Source organism: Eptatretus burgeri, chromosome 11 (genome assembly GCF_056783735.1).
Source record: "Eptatretus burgeri isolate ZD-2024b chromosome 11, Ebu_testis_v1, whole genome shotgun sequence".
NCBI lineage: Eukaryota > Metazoa > Chordata > Myxini > Myxiniformes > Myxinidae > Eptatretus > Eptatretus burgeri.
The window spans coordinates 17,636,249-17,651,195 of NC_140971.1; the positions used below are offsets into that span (position 1 = coordinate 17,636,249).

Genomic DNA, 14,947 nt, shown 5'->3' on the forward strand with positions numbered 1-14,947 from the left:
GCCATTCCATTCAGCCTTTCTAGTCTATTCCCAATGTGTCAAGCTCTTGAAATTTCCTGCTGTTTTGTCATTCTGCCAATTATCGATGTATGTTTGTTGATATTTAAGCCTCCCCCTATCCTGTAGCATTGAGGAAGGCTTATTGCTGTTGTAGGGTTTGTTTCTGCAATTGGTGCCCCCTATTTTTAATGGAACTACAGAGTTTCTCAGACCTGTCCCTGTCAAGGCTGGAGTGACTTCCTCCACTCTTTCCCTGTCAAGGCTGGAGTGACTTCCTCCACTCTTTCCCTGTAAAGGCTGGAGTGACTTCCTCCACTCTTTCCCTGTAAAGGCTGGAGTGACTTCCTCCACTCTTTCCCTGTCAAGGCTGGAGTGACTTCCTCCACTCTTTCCCTGTCAAGGCTGGAGTGACTTCCTCCACTCTTTCCCTGTCAAGGCTGGAGTGACTTCCTCCACTCTCTCCCTGTTAAGGCTGGAGTGACTTCCTCCACTCTTTCCCTGTCAAGGCTGGAGTGACTCCCTCCACTCTTTCCCTGTAAAGGCTGGAGTGACTCCCTCCACTCTCTCCCTGTCAAGGCTGGAGTGACTTCCTCCACTCTTTCCCTGTCAAGGCTGGAGTGACTTCCTCCACTCTTTCCCTGTAAAGGCTGGAGTGACTCCCTCCACTCTCTCCCTGTCAAGGCTGGAGTGACTTCCTCCACTCTCTCCCTGTCATGATGCTGCAGAGACTTGCAAAATACAGTTGGCCCACTTCTTCATGAGGTGTGCCGAGCAGTCACCCTTACTGGAGCATGAGGGATCAGGTTCATGAGACCGAGTGACGATTGTTCCTGGGCAATAAACTCATCATTCTGGCTGGAATGAAAAAGAAAATCCTTGTAATAAACCGCACAAGTCACCTCGGAATCAACATGAGTAAGGCGTGGAGATGAGAAATATAACATTAATAGCAGATAACATTCCGTTTGCTTGTCGTGAGCTACAACAGTTCACCAAGGTATGGGGATATATAATTGTGACCTCTTGTACCCAATACGCACAGTTTGCAGACATCAGTGAAAGGAACATTGGAACCATCAAGCAGCTGCTGCAGAGAAAAGCAGACTATCAGTACATCGTGTTGTTTTCGACCAGAATCCTCCAATAACTGGACTGAAGTACTCTCCTGCTCAGATTTATGTAGAAGGCTAAAATCGAGATGACTTACAACTGCACATCTTTTGCAAGCTAAAGTTCTGATGGCTATCAAGTACGACTAAGACTGCAGGAAGAGCAAAAGTATTACTCCGATCACAGTGCCAACTACTTGGGCAAACTAAAAGCAAACGACAGTTAAGACATCAAGGCAAATGCGCTGAAGAATCGAGCCAGATTAAGTACTACGAGTCATGCAAGTCCCAGCTATTACATAGTCCACTCAGTGATGGGTAGTAGTTTCTAATGTAGAAGCAGAAGTCATCTGATAAAAATGGCAGCCTGCTCCTGCATTGGTATCTGACTTTGAGTTGTTGTCATTGGGTTCAAGCCTGGATCCTTGGCCTCCCTCAATCAGAGGAACTGAGTAGGCTTCCGCTACTCCTCGAGCGCAACTCATATTAACCTGCGACTTCATCCGGAGTCTTTGGCACCACAAGATCTGGGCGACGTGTGAAAGCCCCTCATAGACAGGATCTGTGAATTGTAGTCATTTGTCAACGCTTGTGGAGACTGTTAAAATCATTTGGGATGATATCTGAATCTTAAAATGACCTTATTGAATATTCTAAAGATTGCTCGTTTGAGGTTGTGAACCCTCACTGTAAAGCGTTAACAATGGTGTAACCATAACTTGGAGAAAGTTAGATTTTCAGCACTTTTCTCAGTAGTAGTTGGGGCAGGAATTTGGAATTTATTCATGGTTCGTGGAGGACACCGTGAGATCTTTAACATCCATCAACTAATGCCGACAGACGGGACGCCCAGTTTAACGTCCATCCGAGGGACGGCACACACATTTATGAACCACCCTGCCTGCGAAACAGCAGGATGACAGTTTCTCGCTGGGTCGGGATTCAAACCCAGGCTCGACGACTTAGAGGTAGGTGTGCATACCCCTAGTTCAAACATTCCAACTCCTGCACCATGGGTTACGGATAATGGATCATCGAAAATCTGCACCGTGGTGATAAAAAACCAAAAGTGTAATAATTACACCAGTTGTGTTGTCCTCACCTGGTGATGGCAGTTCCATATCACACAATTATAATTGAAGGTTGTTTTGTTTTTTTTTATTTTTTGAAAAAAGTGATTTCCAGGACAACACGGAATGGAAATTAAAATAATGATGGCACATAAGGAGAGCGGTTGCCATGATCAGATCAAGTGAAGGTCACGACACACAGCTGGACTGGAGTTCCACATCCATAATGGAGATGTGAATGCATTTGTTTTTTTTAGTTCAATTTTGTAACTTGTATATCAGTTGCATTCACCTGACACTGTCGTGTTTCTCCAACATGTCATTTCCTCGAGTAGAAAAAGTTGAAATGAAACCTGAGCCTGATTTTCATCCGGTTATGAAGTTCTCAGTCTTGCGGTGATTATATTTGAGGATCGCCCTGATGCAGACGACACTTGGTTCAGCATAAGTATCCGATTCGAACAATTTAAACCACTGCAGGTGCAATAGTCTGCTTTGAATGGAGAACACAAGTCCAGGTAAAAATCAATTGCACAAAGTCAGATTTACAAATCGACAAATGATACTTGCTGTGAGCCAACGCGCTTTGTGTACTCAAACGGAGTCTCTTGAAACTGATCACGTTTAGGTTAAATTCCATAGTTTATTGATTTGTTCATCATTGGTTCGAATGACCTCTTCACTGATGTTAAAGTTTCTCCAATGTGTGATTATTATCTATGTACAAGCTCCTCAGTGTGCCTTGGACACCAACCTGAAAACCAAGCAACCCTGTCTCTAAAAGAAAAGTAAACTATTGAACTATTCACTGGACTGTATTTACAAAAAAAAAAAGTCTTTAAAGACCATTCCAGATAGTTTGGTCACAATAAAGACAAACCAGTCACTTTTTTGAAAGGCACTCAAAACGAGTGTATACTCTCCTACAGAAGGATTTTCCAAATGCGAAAGCTGTCCTGTCCTGGAGGGATTGAGAGATCCGGGATTGAGAATGACATTCCATTCGGGAATGAGGAACTTTTTTTTTTAATGCTCTGCTGTTGACTCTAAACAAAAGGCGTCATAACTGCAGAGGTTCCACGCAAGCCCTGCGCGGCTGCGTAAGGTCCTCGCTGGAAAAGGTGGTGGTAGCGCGGTATGGGGTACGTCGGGAGAGATGGTCCGGTAGATTGGAAGGGGCTGGCAACCGGCGCAGGACCTGGAGCAGGACGTGGCAGCAAAGGGAACCGACCATACGGAGGCGCCAGTGTGCCAGGATATGTGGTGTTGAGTGGCTGAAAAGTGGAGGCCATGGTCGTCTGGCCCAGCCACGTCCCCAAACTCCTTCCCTCGGCAGATGAGAAAGCTGAGGCTGTGATATTCACAGGAGAGGGGTTTGAGGAAGTGGAAGAAATAATTATAATTAATGGGACAAATTAATAAGTATGGATTACAATTGCAAGATTAGAAGGGCACTCGGTAGAGTGCATACCTCCACCATGTAATGCCTGATCCATGAGAACATATCGGGCCCAACATTTTTGAAATATCATGCTACATATCGTTTTTGGCCCGATCTCTCAATGGTGAAGAATCACTTCGAAAATTAAATCATTCTTGTATCCAGATCCAGATTCGGTTCTTCACCAAAATCAAAACAATTCGCCCTTGCCCCACACCCAACCTGTCTTCCAAGTTTCGTCCAAATCCGTCCACAACTTTTTTTGAGATATCGTGCTATATATCATTTCTAGCCCGATCTCTCAATGGTGAAGAATCACTTAAAAAATTATCAGATCCGGATCCATATCTTCACCAAAATCTAATCGGTTTGTCCTCGTCACACGTCCAACCTGTCCACAAAATTTCATCCGCATCCGTCGACAACTTTTTGAGATACCCTGTACACACAGACGAACAGAAAGGGGTGAAAACATAACCTCCTTCACCTTCGATGGTCGAGGTAATTACAAACAGCATGTTGTCCCTTCATTTTTGATACAATGTAAATATCGAGTTTTTCACGATTTGTTTTGTTTCAGGAATTGAAATAGTCACATCCAGTATATATATCTCCATTTTAAGAACGTTTCTCTCTGCAACTGCTTGTCCGATCGATGAAAAACTTTACACATGGGGGGGAGGGGGGAGAGACTCCCCATGGGGAATATTTAATGGCTAACTCTGACGTCATAGGACACATTGTGTGGCAGCCATATTCGATCAAAGGGAAAAAATTTGGACATCATTTTCTCCAAAACTGCTCAATGAAAAAAAATTAAACTTCGTATTTGACATCAACTCCGCATGGGGTATATAGAGTGATAACGATTATATCAGGGAAGTATTTCAGCCATAATTGGATAAATTGAAATCTTTAATCAAAACATCCGAACTTCATATATTATCTGATCGATGACCCGATGTGAGTAAATAATTTAATTTATGACGTTCATAATCCATGTCAAGAAACTATGTGATATATAATATTTGTGACGTGGATGATACTGGTACATATGGGCCACAATAGTGCCATGTTCAGTTGACTATGGTATTTTTGTTCAGAATGAACATGCGACGCGCGACTTTGCGCTCTACAAATGCAGTTCTAATTTTCTTTTGCAACTAGATGGTATTCATAGAATACATACCCTGCGCAGTCTTGAGAAGGACTTGGTGCGAAGTAACTTTTGTTTAAGGTTTTTTTTTTCTTTTCTTTGATACAATATGGCTGCCAGATCACGTGACTGATGACATCACACAAGGACACTAGATGCAGGTGGAGGCCATTCAGCCCATCACACCTGCACCATTTCAAACACCGCACCAATATATCAACACTAGATCAAAATAATAAAAATGCAAAATGTTTTTTTTTAATTTAATATAATTTTAATATCAATTGTTTCTTTTGTTTTTTGTTTTTTACAACAGCACATCATCTTTATCAAATTGTATTTCCCATGGGTAGTTGATGAATTAGTTAAACTCTTGCATTACTTAGTTAAGCGTTTTCTCCGACGAAGATTTTCAAAGACTTTCCCTTTGCTCCAACGTGGCTGCGAGACCATGTGACACATGATGGTCATTTTCATGAAAATCCTGTTCAAATTTCAAGTCAATTGGATAAAAATTGACAATTTTAGAAATACGGTCTATGTTGACCTTTTGGCTTAATTTGATCTCAAAAACAATTTGTGGTTGAATTCAGTGAAGTGATATGCAAATCCTGTTCAAATTTCAAGTCGATCGGATGAAAATTGACAATTTTAGAAATTTTGACCAACTGTACGTCACCCTCAAAAATAGCTGGTGTTTGAATTCAATGTCCTGATATGCAAATTATCTTCAAATTAAAAGTCAATCAGATGAAAATGGACAATTTTAGAAATTTTGACCAACTGTACGTCACCCTCAAAAATAGCTGGTGTTTGAATTCAATGTCCTGATATGCAAATTATCTTCAAATTTAAAGTCAATCAGATGAAAATTGACAATTTTAGAAATTTCAGCCGATGTTGACCTCTAAAAATAGTTGATGGTTGAATTCAGTGACTTGATATGCAAACCCTCTTCAAATTTCAGGTCAATTGGATGAAAATTGAAGATTTTGGAAAATTGGCAGATGTTGACCTTTGGCCTATGTTGACCTAAAAAGAGTAACCCCTATGTAACATGTGGTAAAGTTTCAATTTTCTCCGTTGAAGGGTTTTCAATGTACGCTCTAAACAAAATGCAGACACGTACGACGCATGTACACCGTACGTACGTATGCTACCGATCGCTTAACCCTGCTTTTCGCTTCATGAGCACAGGGCAATGGTAATTTTAGGGCTGCCATGACCACCTAGATGTATGCGCACTCAAATCTGAGTCCTCAAGCCTGGGCTCGGATCTCAACCCAGCTAGAAGCTGTTACCCCGCTGTTCTGCAGATCGGGCGAGGCATCAATGTGTTTGCTTGGGGGGGGGGGGGATGCCACCATTTCTCTGAGAGAAGACCGACGGAAGATCTACGAGTGGGAACAGAAATGGAATGTCCTGTTTGCTGCCAAGAAATGCAAAGTTATATCTCTCAGTAGACGACTACCAAGTGAGCATCCTCCAGAGTTCATGGGTGGAAAACCCTTGCAGCATGGACACGACCTTGACATACTTGGAGTCAGGTTCTCCCAGAGCTTGGGTTTCCAGGCTCACGTGAACTCCATCGCCGCTAGAGCTGGACAAAGAGTGAGTGCCTTTCGCCATATTGCTCCATACTTGGATCCGCTTGGCCGAGCCCAAGTGTACAAAACCCATGTCGGAGCACAATGGAATATGCTCCCCTCGTCTGGATGTCTGCAAGTGCCATGTATCTTATAAAGCTGGATGATGTGCAACGTCGTGCTGTACGTATCATCAAGGCCCCTCCACAGAAATTGAATATCGATCCCCAACCACACAGGAGAACTGTAGCAGGTCTGGGTCTGATGTACAGACTGCACAGAGAAGAAGTTCCAGCACTTCTGAAGACCATACTACCTCCATCATAGATTCCATCAAGGTTCACCAGAGCAGGTGCTTCCTTTGGAAACTATGCTGTGCAGTGTCTTACTGGAAAGGCAGAGAGCGGTCACTGGTCACTTGTTCAGTGTGACCGCTCCTACATGCCCGCAATAATAACAGTGTGCAACAGTTTACCAGATGCCACTGTAGGTCACCCAACAACATCTGGGATCAAGGCTTTCTGCTCCAGAGCACACAAATATCTTAGTCCAATACAGTATACTTATGACGATGTTGTTTTGTGTGTACCATTCTATCACCTTGTTTATCTTTTACTATTATTATTCTCTCACTTGTATTTTTGATACTGTGATGCTTTCATGGTACAAGTAAGTGGGCACTGTTTGTGTTTTTAGATCCTGGTGGAGGATCTCTAAGTCTTACTCACGTTGTTGTTCTTCATCTTCTTCTTGGGGACTTTTTGTTTCACAGCCTCCAGTTTTCATCGAAACTTCCTGAAACTTGGCATATATATGTAAAAATTCCCTGCGCAGACAGTAACCATCTCCGATTTTGAAAATTCCTCCGAGAAAAAAAAGTTATGACGTCAAAATATCTCTGCTAATGGAAATCGCCTAAAAAATTATCTCCGAAACTAGGCAAGATTTTTGAATTCTGTTTGCGGGAATCGAACAGGGCGTTAGCAGAGATGAATTACCGCACATATGATACATCACTATGACGTCATATCAATTTTTATGACGTCATTCCTATATTTTGTTTCACAACCCAGAGTTATCATCGGATCTTCGTGAAACTTGCCATGTATATGCAGAAAGCCCACGCGCAGCCAGTAACCATGTCCGATTTTGGAAATTCTTCCGAGAAAAAAAAGTTGACGTCATAATATCGACGCTAATGGAAATCGCCTATACCATTATCTCCGAAACTAGGCAAGCTGTTTGAATTTTGTTTGCGGGAATCAAGTCGGGCATTAGCACGGATAATTTATCGCAAACCTGATACATCACAATGACGTCATATTCGTTCTTATGACGTCATCATTAAGAGGACGAGGATCTTAGCTCATTTGAGCTTGTTTTCAGTGCTTATCCGTAAAAAACAAAGTTAACGTTAAACCCTCAGATGCCATCCCTCAGATGGATGTTAAACTGGGTGTACCACCTGCCGGCCATCGTTGGTGGATGTTAAAGATCCCACGGTGTGCTTTGTGAAGAATATTTAATTTTGATATTTTTTTCCCCCTTGGTTGCAACTTGGAGATGTGTCGTGAGTACCTAAACAAGGTGGATGTGTGACAGACATCCTCTGTTGGTCTTGACCCTTGCAGCAAGTACTGGTGTGGCACAAGGGTATGGTTACCATTCCAGTTAAGAGGTGTGACTTTTATGTACTCCCTCATGGGACATCCTACCTGGTCAACTCCTGGGGGGGGGGGATCCACCTTTTCCTGATAATGTCCTGCAGTCACGAAACAGAAAATGTTGATGGTTATGACCATCTATTTTGACCCTGGGGGCGAGGTTGCATGTTTTTGTGTGACCATAAATCTCAGTATCAGGTCTCAAAGGGAATTTGTATTCGTTTAATAAGCTTTGTTTTACCATGAACTTTGGTCTTGGAGCAAGAGAACAGATGCTTAGTTTTGTTACAATGCTTGGTTGGTGAACCTTTATTTATACAAGAGGCATCTCTCAACAGAGATGGTTAGGGAGCAAGAAACATGTCCATGGATTAATTTCCTCTGGGTTGTGATGACGATCCGACCACAAAGGCTTCAAAAACTGATGTAGGCTGACTGATTCTGCAGTGAGTAGTGTAGCAGCTGGAACTGAGCTGTATATTGTGGGTGGTTCTGTGTTCTTCATGGACCGCAACAGAGCCAGATTGCTTATTTAATTCTGATATCCTTTTTCCATAGTTACAATTTAGAAAATCTTAACTGCATAATTGGTACCGAAATAGAATCCATGTGTTTTGTGAAACCTTCTGAAACCCACATATGGAGATAATAACCAGCGACACACACACACACACACACACACACACACACACACACACACACACACACACACACACACACACACACACACACACACACACACACACACACACACACACACACACACACATATTCGCGGAGGTGGCCGGCCCAAGTTAACCCCCCAACCCAAATTGTGGTAACAGGTGGTTAACACCGACAGCCCCCAGGACGGCCGAGCGTTTCTTTATTATTAGGATGCGGACACGTTGATCCTTGGAGATATTAACGCGTGCAGGAGGGGCAGGGCGCAATGGCGGAGGGACGGGAAAGCACAGCACCAAAGGATGATAATTCAAAAGGGGAATGATAATAATGAAATAAATAAATCTTACAGTTAGGGCACCTCTTCACACAGACTCAAATACAGACAAAGGGAAAACAAAATAAAAAGAATATCCCTCCTTTTGAGTATTCTTGTACTTAGCTTGGCCCAGAGCTGGTCTTTGTGGAACTTGGAATCGAGGCGCTTCTATTCGTACGTGCAGACGTGCGCAACAAAATGGCGCCTCGTTGCTTCTCTCGTAGCGGGACAAACGCACACCAGGCAATCCGCCAGCGGCACTCCACACCAAGGCTCAGAGTCAAAGTGTAATGGCTTTGTATGCCGATCGTCCTCACCAACCCAACCAAGAGCCAAAGGCCAGTGTCTTGCTCCACTACACGAGCCAAATCGCCTCAACATGAATTCAAGGATAGTGCCATCCTCCTCTTCGGGTGCGCGCACCCTCAACTCTCACCTCTCCAAAATGTGCCTCTTGCCTCCGCTCTGATCACAACTCTCCAAAAATGCACAACCCCTGAACTCCCACCTCTGACTCTCTTCCGAAATCGACTCTGCCTCGTGCGTTCCTCACACTGACCTCGTGTATGCGCTCTGCCGTTCTCTCGTCTTATTCAGTATGATGCTCCCCCATGCCCTCCTCCTCTTCAGGCATCATGCCGAACAATCCTCCACCTCTGGGGTGTGACCTGCTCGCACAAAACCCGGGAAGGAGGGGATTCTGCCTGCCCGGCTAGCTTCTGACGTCACACACATCAATCATCCTCGGGGGCATGACTTTGCCTCTTGTCACCCTTTGAAGGCAGGGCTTTCTGCCCGCTTGCAGTGGTTTTAGGGACGTGTTCCCCACCTTTGTTGCTGATCTTGAAATATAAAAACCGGGAAAAAATCACAGAGGGGTAAAGCTTATTGGCGAAGCTTATTCTCTAACCATAGCTAATTAACATGACACCACCGCCATGTGTGATGACATGTAACACTTAAGCTCACAGGTTCCCTACTTAGTTACATTGAGATGCTTCCTACATGTCCACAGACCAAGCAACTCTACGCAATGCTATACTCCCTATTAGATTCCTCCATCTACCCCCACAATCATAACAATATATACACACACACACACACACACACACACACACACACACACACACACACACACACACACACACACACACACACACACACACACACACACACACACACACGTATACATATAATATTATATACACACATGTGGATACCATGAGACTTACGAGGGCTCCGTTCCACCTTCTGAAACCTGCATTTGGAGAAAACGACCAACAACACTCACTGTAAATTTTTGTATATGTCATTCTCATTGTCCTCTATATAAAACATTTAAACTTTATATTTTTTCATATCCTGTCCTTCTTGTGGTTCATGCCTGATTGATTCCTGCAATAATTGTTGTGGATCATGGGGTCTCCGAAATGGGGAAATTCTGTTAAGCAGATCATGTCCATTGGGGGCAAGCCACTCCATTTATTCGGCAAACACCAGATTTTCTTTTTTGACATTATTTTGTCACAATTATTTTAAAGCTCATTGAATTTGAGTATGGCGTCATTCCACAGTTGTTGGCAGGACATCGGTACAGGACATGCTGACCTAGTTGTTAAAGCTTACTTGTGTTGCATTACTTGCCTTCCAGGAAATATCCACGTTTGCCATTTCTCAAATTATGAAACACTCTGGTGTGCTGGCACAAATAAACTCTCTGTGCCATTGTGAGAGGGGAAAGAGCAACTGGACAGGAAAGTGGGGAGACACAGTGATGGTGGTTGTAGGGATGGTGCTGGGTTTAGGAGGGGTTGTTGGAGGGGTTGTTGGAGCAAGTAAAGTTGTTTTAATTCATGATGCCTTATACACCTGTTGATTCACATGTTATACAACTCTCACCTTGAAAAAGCCAAAAATTAACAGCAATAGCTTACTATAAAAATAGTCTGACAGTGAAACTTGTTCAACACGTGTTGATCAGTTTTTAAATCGGAAAACCAGGGGGATAGGGGGAGGTGTCGGGTCAGATCAGATTAGATCTGTGACCTGCTACAGGTATCGTTTAAACCTGTACTAACCTGTTCCATGGTCGGGTTGTCGGCGACTAAACCGTCTCCCCCACCAGGTTTTCTGGTGAGGAGGGTGTTTGGATATGGACACCCAGCAGGATTAAAAACAAAACCTGTCAAAGGGCGGAGGAGCTCCTTGTGAGCCAACGGCCATCCATATCTAGTGCCCAACTGTGTCTGCGGACGTCCTCCGGCAGTTGGGTCACTTCTTATTAGGAGGTTGGTGGCAGGATTTACACTCCGGCCACCGTAAAACCCTTCATTCCGCAAAACACAAAAACGCAAAGAAATCTGAAAACCCACTCTGTGGGAGTACCTCCTGTGCAGCTTCCCTTCGCAGGGCAGCTCACCGGATGACGGGATTGGGGCAAAGCCGTCGAGACCCCCAATCTTTGATAGGAGGGAAACCACGGGGTAACATTCCCGGGTCATATTGCGGTAGTGTGTGTCGGAGTGGTGCTGAGGTGTCGTCCACCAGACGGCAGTTTTCTTGGGTTAACCTGAGGCGGTCCCTTCGGGTGGGTGCCTGGAATGTCCTATCCCTAAGAGAGGATGATCACCTGTCTCTGTTATCATTTGAGCTCAAGCGTTTGGACATCGGTATTGCAGCTCTCTCTGAGGTTCGGAGACCGGATTGCGGCGAGATAATGGTGGGTGGTTACACCTACTATTGGTCTGGTCGCTCTGATGGTTACCATACCCAAGGAGTTTCTGTAGCTGTGTCCAATAAGCTGACTCCAATGATAATTGAGGTAACACCGGTCAACGAGCGTATTATGTGACGAAGGATTCGTCACTCCTTGGGTGTCATTTCCCTGGTCTCTGTTTATGCTCCGACTGAGGCGAGTGATCTCACCGTGAAGGACACATTCCTTGCCACAGGCGAGTCTGTGGTTGATCAGTGCCCCAGGCAAAATACTCTTCTTGTCTTGGGGGATTTCAATGCATCGATTGGAACCGATAGGGATGGTTATGAGGTGTGTGTTGGTCCCCATGGGTCAGGAACTATGAACCAGAATAGCATTAAGTTCTTTGACTTTGCAAGAAGTCATGGACTTAGGGTGGCTGGTTCATGGTTTCAGCGCCCACAAGCTCATCGCTGGACTTGGTTTTCCAACGCTGGTGGTGTGGCAAAGGAGATTGACCATGTGCTTGTTGATGGTCGCTGGAGGATGATCCAGAACTGAAGGGTCTACCGGAGTGCTCAGTTCCTCAATACTGACCACAGGCTTGTTGTAGCAACTCTGAAGTTGCACCTCAGATCCAGGAGAATGTTACCATCCCAGCCTCGGCTGGATGTTGGCAAGCTCAAGGATGAGAGGGTAACTGAGGAGTTTGCGAACAAGCTGAGTGGACACTTGAGGAGTCTCGGTGCTTTGGGAGGTCCAGAAGAGTTGTGGGGTGCCTTCAAGACCACCGTCATTGATGTTGCCGGTGGATGTCTTGGAACTCACCGGAGTGCAAAGAAGAATTTTGTCTCTCACGGGACACTGGATACCATTGACCAGAGTCGCAGGGCAAGGCTGAATTACAGCTGAGCTGTTCAGGGAGCTGAGGTGTAAAACTGTATGTGTGCTAAGGGTGGACAAGGAGGCCTATGTGCGAGGAATCTGTGAAAGGGTTGAGCATCACCTGTGGTCAAGGGATTCTCGTCCCGCTTACAGGGGAATTTGCACATTGCGTTCATCCAAGTCCATCCCTCGGTGTACTGCAGTTAGAGCAGAGGGTGGTCAGCTCTTGACAGAGGAGTCCGAAGTGAAGGCCCGCTGGGCTGGTTACTTTGAGCGGTTGTACCAGGCTGATCCACCAACTGTCGAGTTGGACATCAAGGGTGTTACAATCCCTGTTGCTGACCCTCCAATCAAGTGTGGTCCACCTTTGCTTGTGGAAACACGGGCTGCGGTGAACAAGTTGAAATGGAGTTAAGCTCCAGGGATCTGTGGCATCCATGCTGAACTTCAAGGCTGGTGGAAATGCTGCACTCGTGTCGTTGCATGCAGTTTTGTGCTCTGCCTGGAACACAGGCATCATCCCAACTGACGGGAAGAGGGGCCTTGTTGTTCCTCTCTGGAAAGGGAAGGGTGATCCCTAAGACTGCAACAACTACTGAGGGGTGATGCTGCTCTCAGTGCCGGGCAAGGTCTTTGCTCGGATAATTATTGATAGGGTTCGCCACCATCTGCTTGAGCACCAGCGTCCAGAGCAGTCAGGCTTTACACCAAAAAGGTCAACGATTGACCGTATCCTTGCTTTTCGGGTCCTCACCAAATGCAGACGAGAGTTTTGGCAGGGGCTGCTTGCAGCTTATGTTGATCTCTGTAAAGCGTTCGATTCAGTGAATCGGGATGTCCTCTGGAGGATTCTTGGTCTTCGTGGGGTGCCACCAAAACTGATCGATCTGATGTCTGAACTCTACTCTGGTACTGAGAGTGCTGTGAAGTGTGGTGGTACCATCTCTGACTGATTTCCAGTTGTTACTGGAGTTCGTCAGGGATGTGTACTGGCCCCCACACTTTTCAGCACTTGTATGGACTGGATTCTCGGGAGGATGTCTGAGAGATCTAGTTGCGGTGCATCATTTGGGAATGTCAAGATCTCGGACCTTGATTTGGCAGATGATGCAGTCATCTTTGCAGAGACTTTAGATATCCTTTTGGGGGCCCTCGAGTGCTGAATGAGGAGTTGGAGCTGCTGGGATTGCGGGTTTCTTGGGTCAAAACTAAGATCCAGGCTTTCGGTGACATCTTGGATGCCGCTGTCCTGTCTGTGCCTGTTTGTGGTGAGGATGTTGAGGTCGTGGAGAGATTCACTTACCTTGGCAGTGATATTCATGTCTCTGCCAGCTGTGAGTCAGAAGTCAATAATCGCCTGGGTCAGGACTGGGGAGTCATGGATTCACTGGATAATGGGGTGTGGCGCTGCCGGTCCCTGTGCGGGAGAACGAAAGTCCGAGTCTTCAGGTCCTTGGTGCTTTCAGTCTTGCTCTATGGATGTGAGATTTGGACTCTCACCAAGGATATGAGACGGATACTTAATTCCTTTTTTACCAGGTCTCTCCGGAGAATCCTTGGCTATCGCTGGTCGGACTTTGTGTCCAACGAGCGGTTGCTGAGAGACTCGGATGAGATTTGTTACCTGCATAGTCCGTGAGCATCAGCAGCTGCTGTATGGACATTTCGCTCGTTTTCCTGACGCTGATCCTGCTCACCAAATTCTCTCAGCGAGGGAGTCTCGTGAGTGGAGGAGGCCAATGGGCCGACCACGTGCCTTGTGGTTGCAGCAGGTTGATCGGCATCTCAAGATGGGCATATGCCTGGGGGATGGCCAGACGGAGGCCCCTGGAGTACCGGCGGAAAGTGGACGCAGCGACGCGCTGTTCTGGCGCATGCTCCCATACCTGACTTGACCTGATAGAGGGAGAGGGGGGAGGTGGGTGGAGGCTTCTTTATCATTAGATTTGTGGACTTGTGGGCTTAGTTTATTTTACTCAGTTCTGGGAAGGCCCTGCAAATACTAATTTTTACTAACAGTTTATAAATATAAATCCACACTGCATTGTCCAACAAGACATCTATTGTCGAAATGAAAGCTATTTATAAAAAAATCCCAGCCTCACCGAACAGAGAAAATATTTAATATGAAAATTTATTTTATCAAGAAAGTAAAAAAAAAAACATTACTAAATGAAATGTTCCAGAAACCTGAGAGAGCGTCATGCTGCCAGAGCAGTCCTTTGGCAAGGGTTACGCTGGGTGGATGGGCCATTGTGTTCCGAGTGGTATTCAGGGTTCCAGCGATAACTCACTGACTCTTCATGGTTGTGGGAACTTTAACGTCAACCAATGACCAGTGCTGACAGATGAGTCCTCC

The 14,947-nt window shown here is 45.2% G+C and overlaps 1 protein-coding gene across 7 annotated transcripts in view; it reads right to left on the reverse strand.

Moving 5' to 3' along the window:
• Positions 1-2,256: 2,256 nt before the first annotated feature.
• LOC147016586 (T-box transcription factor TBX20-like) overlaps positions 2,257-14,947 on the reverse strand; it is a 70,510-nt gene continuing 57,819 nt past the window's right edge. For all 7 annotated transcript variants that reach the window (XM_085845396.1, XM_085845397.1, XM_085845398.1 and 4 more), the window contains one exon: positions 2,257-3,530. In XM_085845396.1, the coding sequence (XP_085701522.1) occupies positions 3,226-3,530 (305 nt within the window). In that variant the 3' untranslated portion in view covers positions 2,257-3,225. The remainder of the gene's footprint in view (positions 3,531-14,947) is intronic.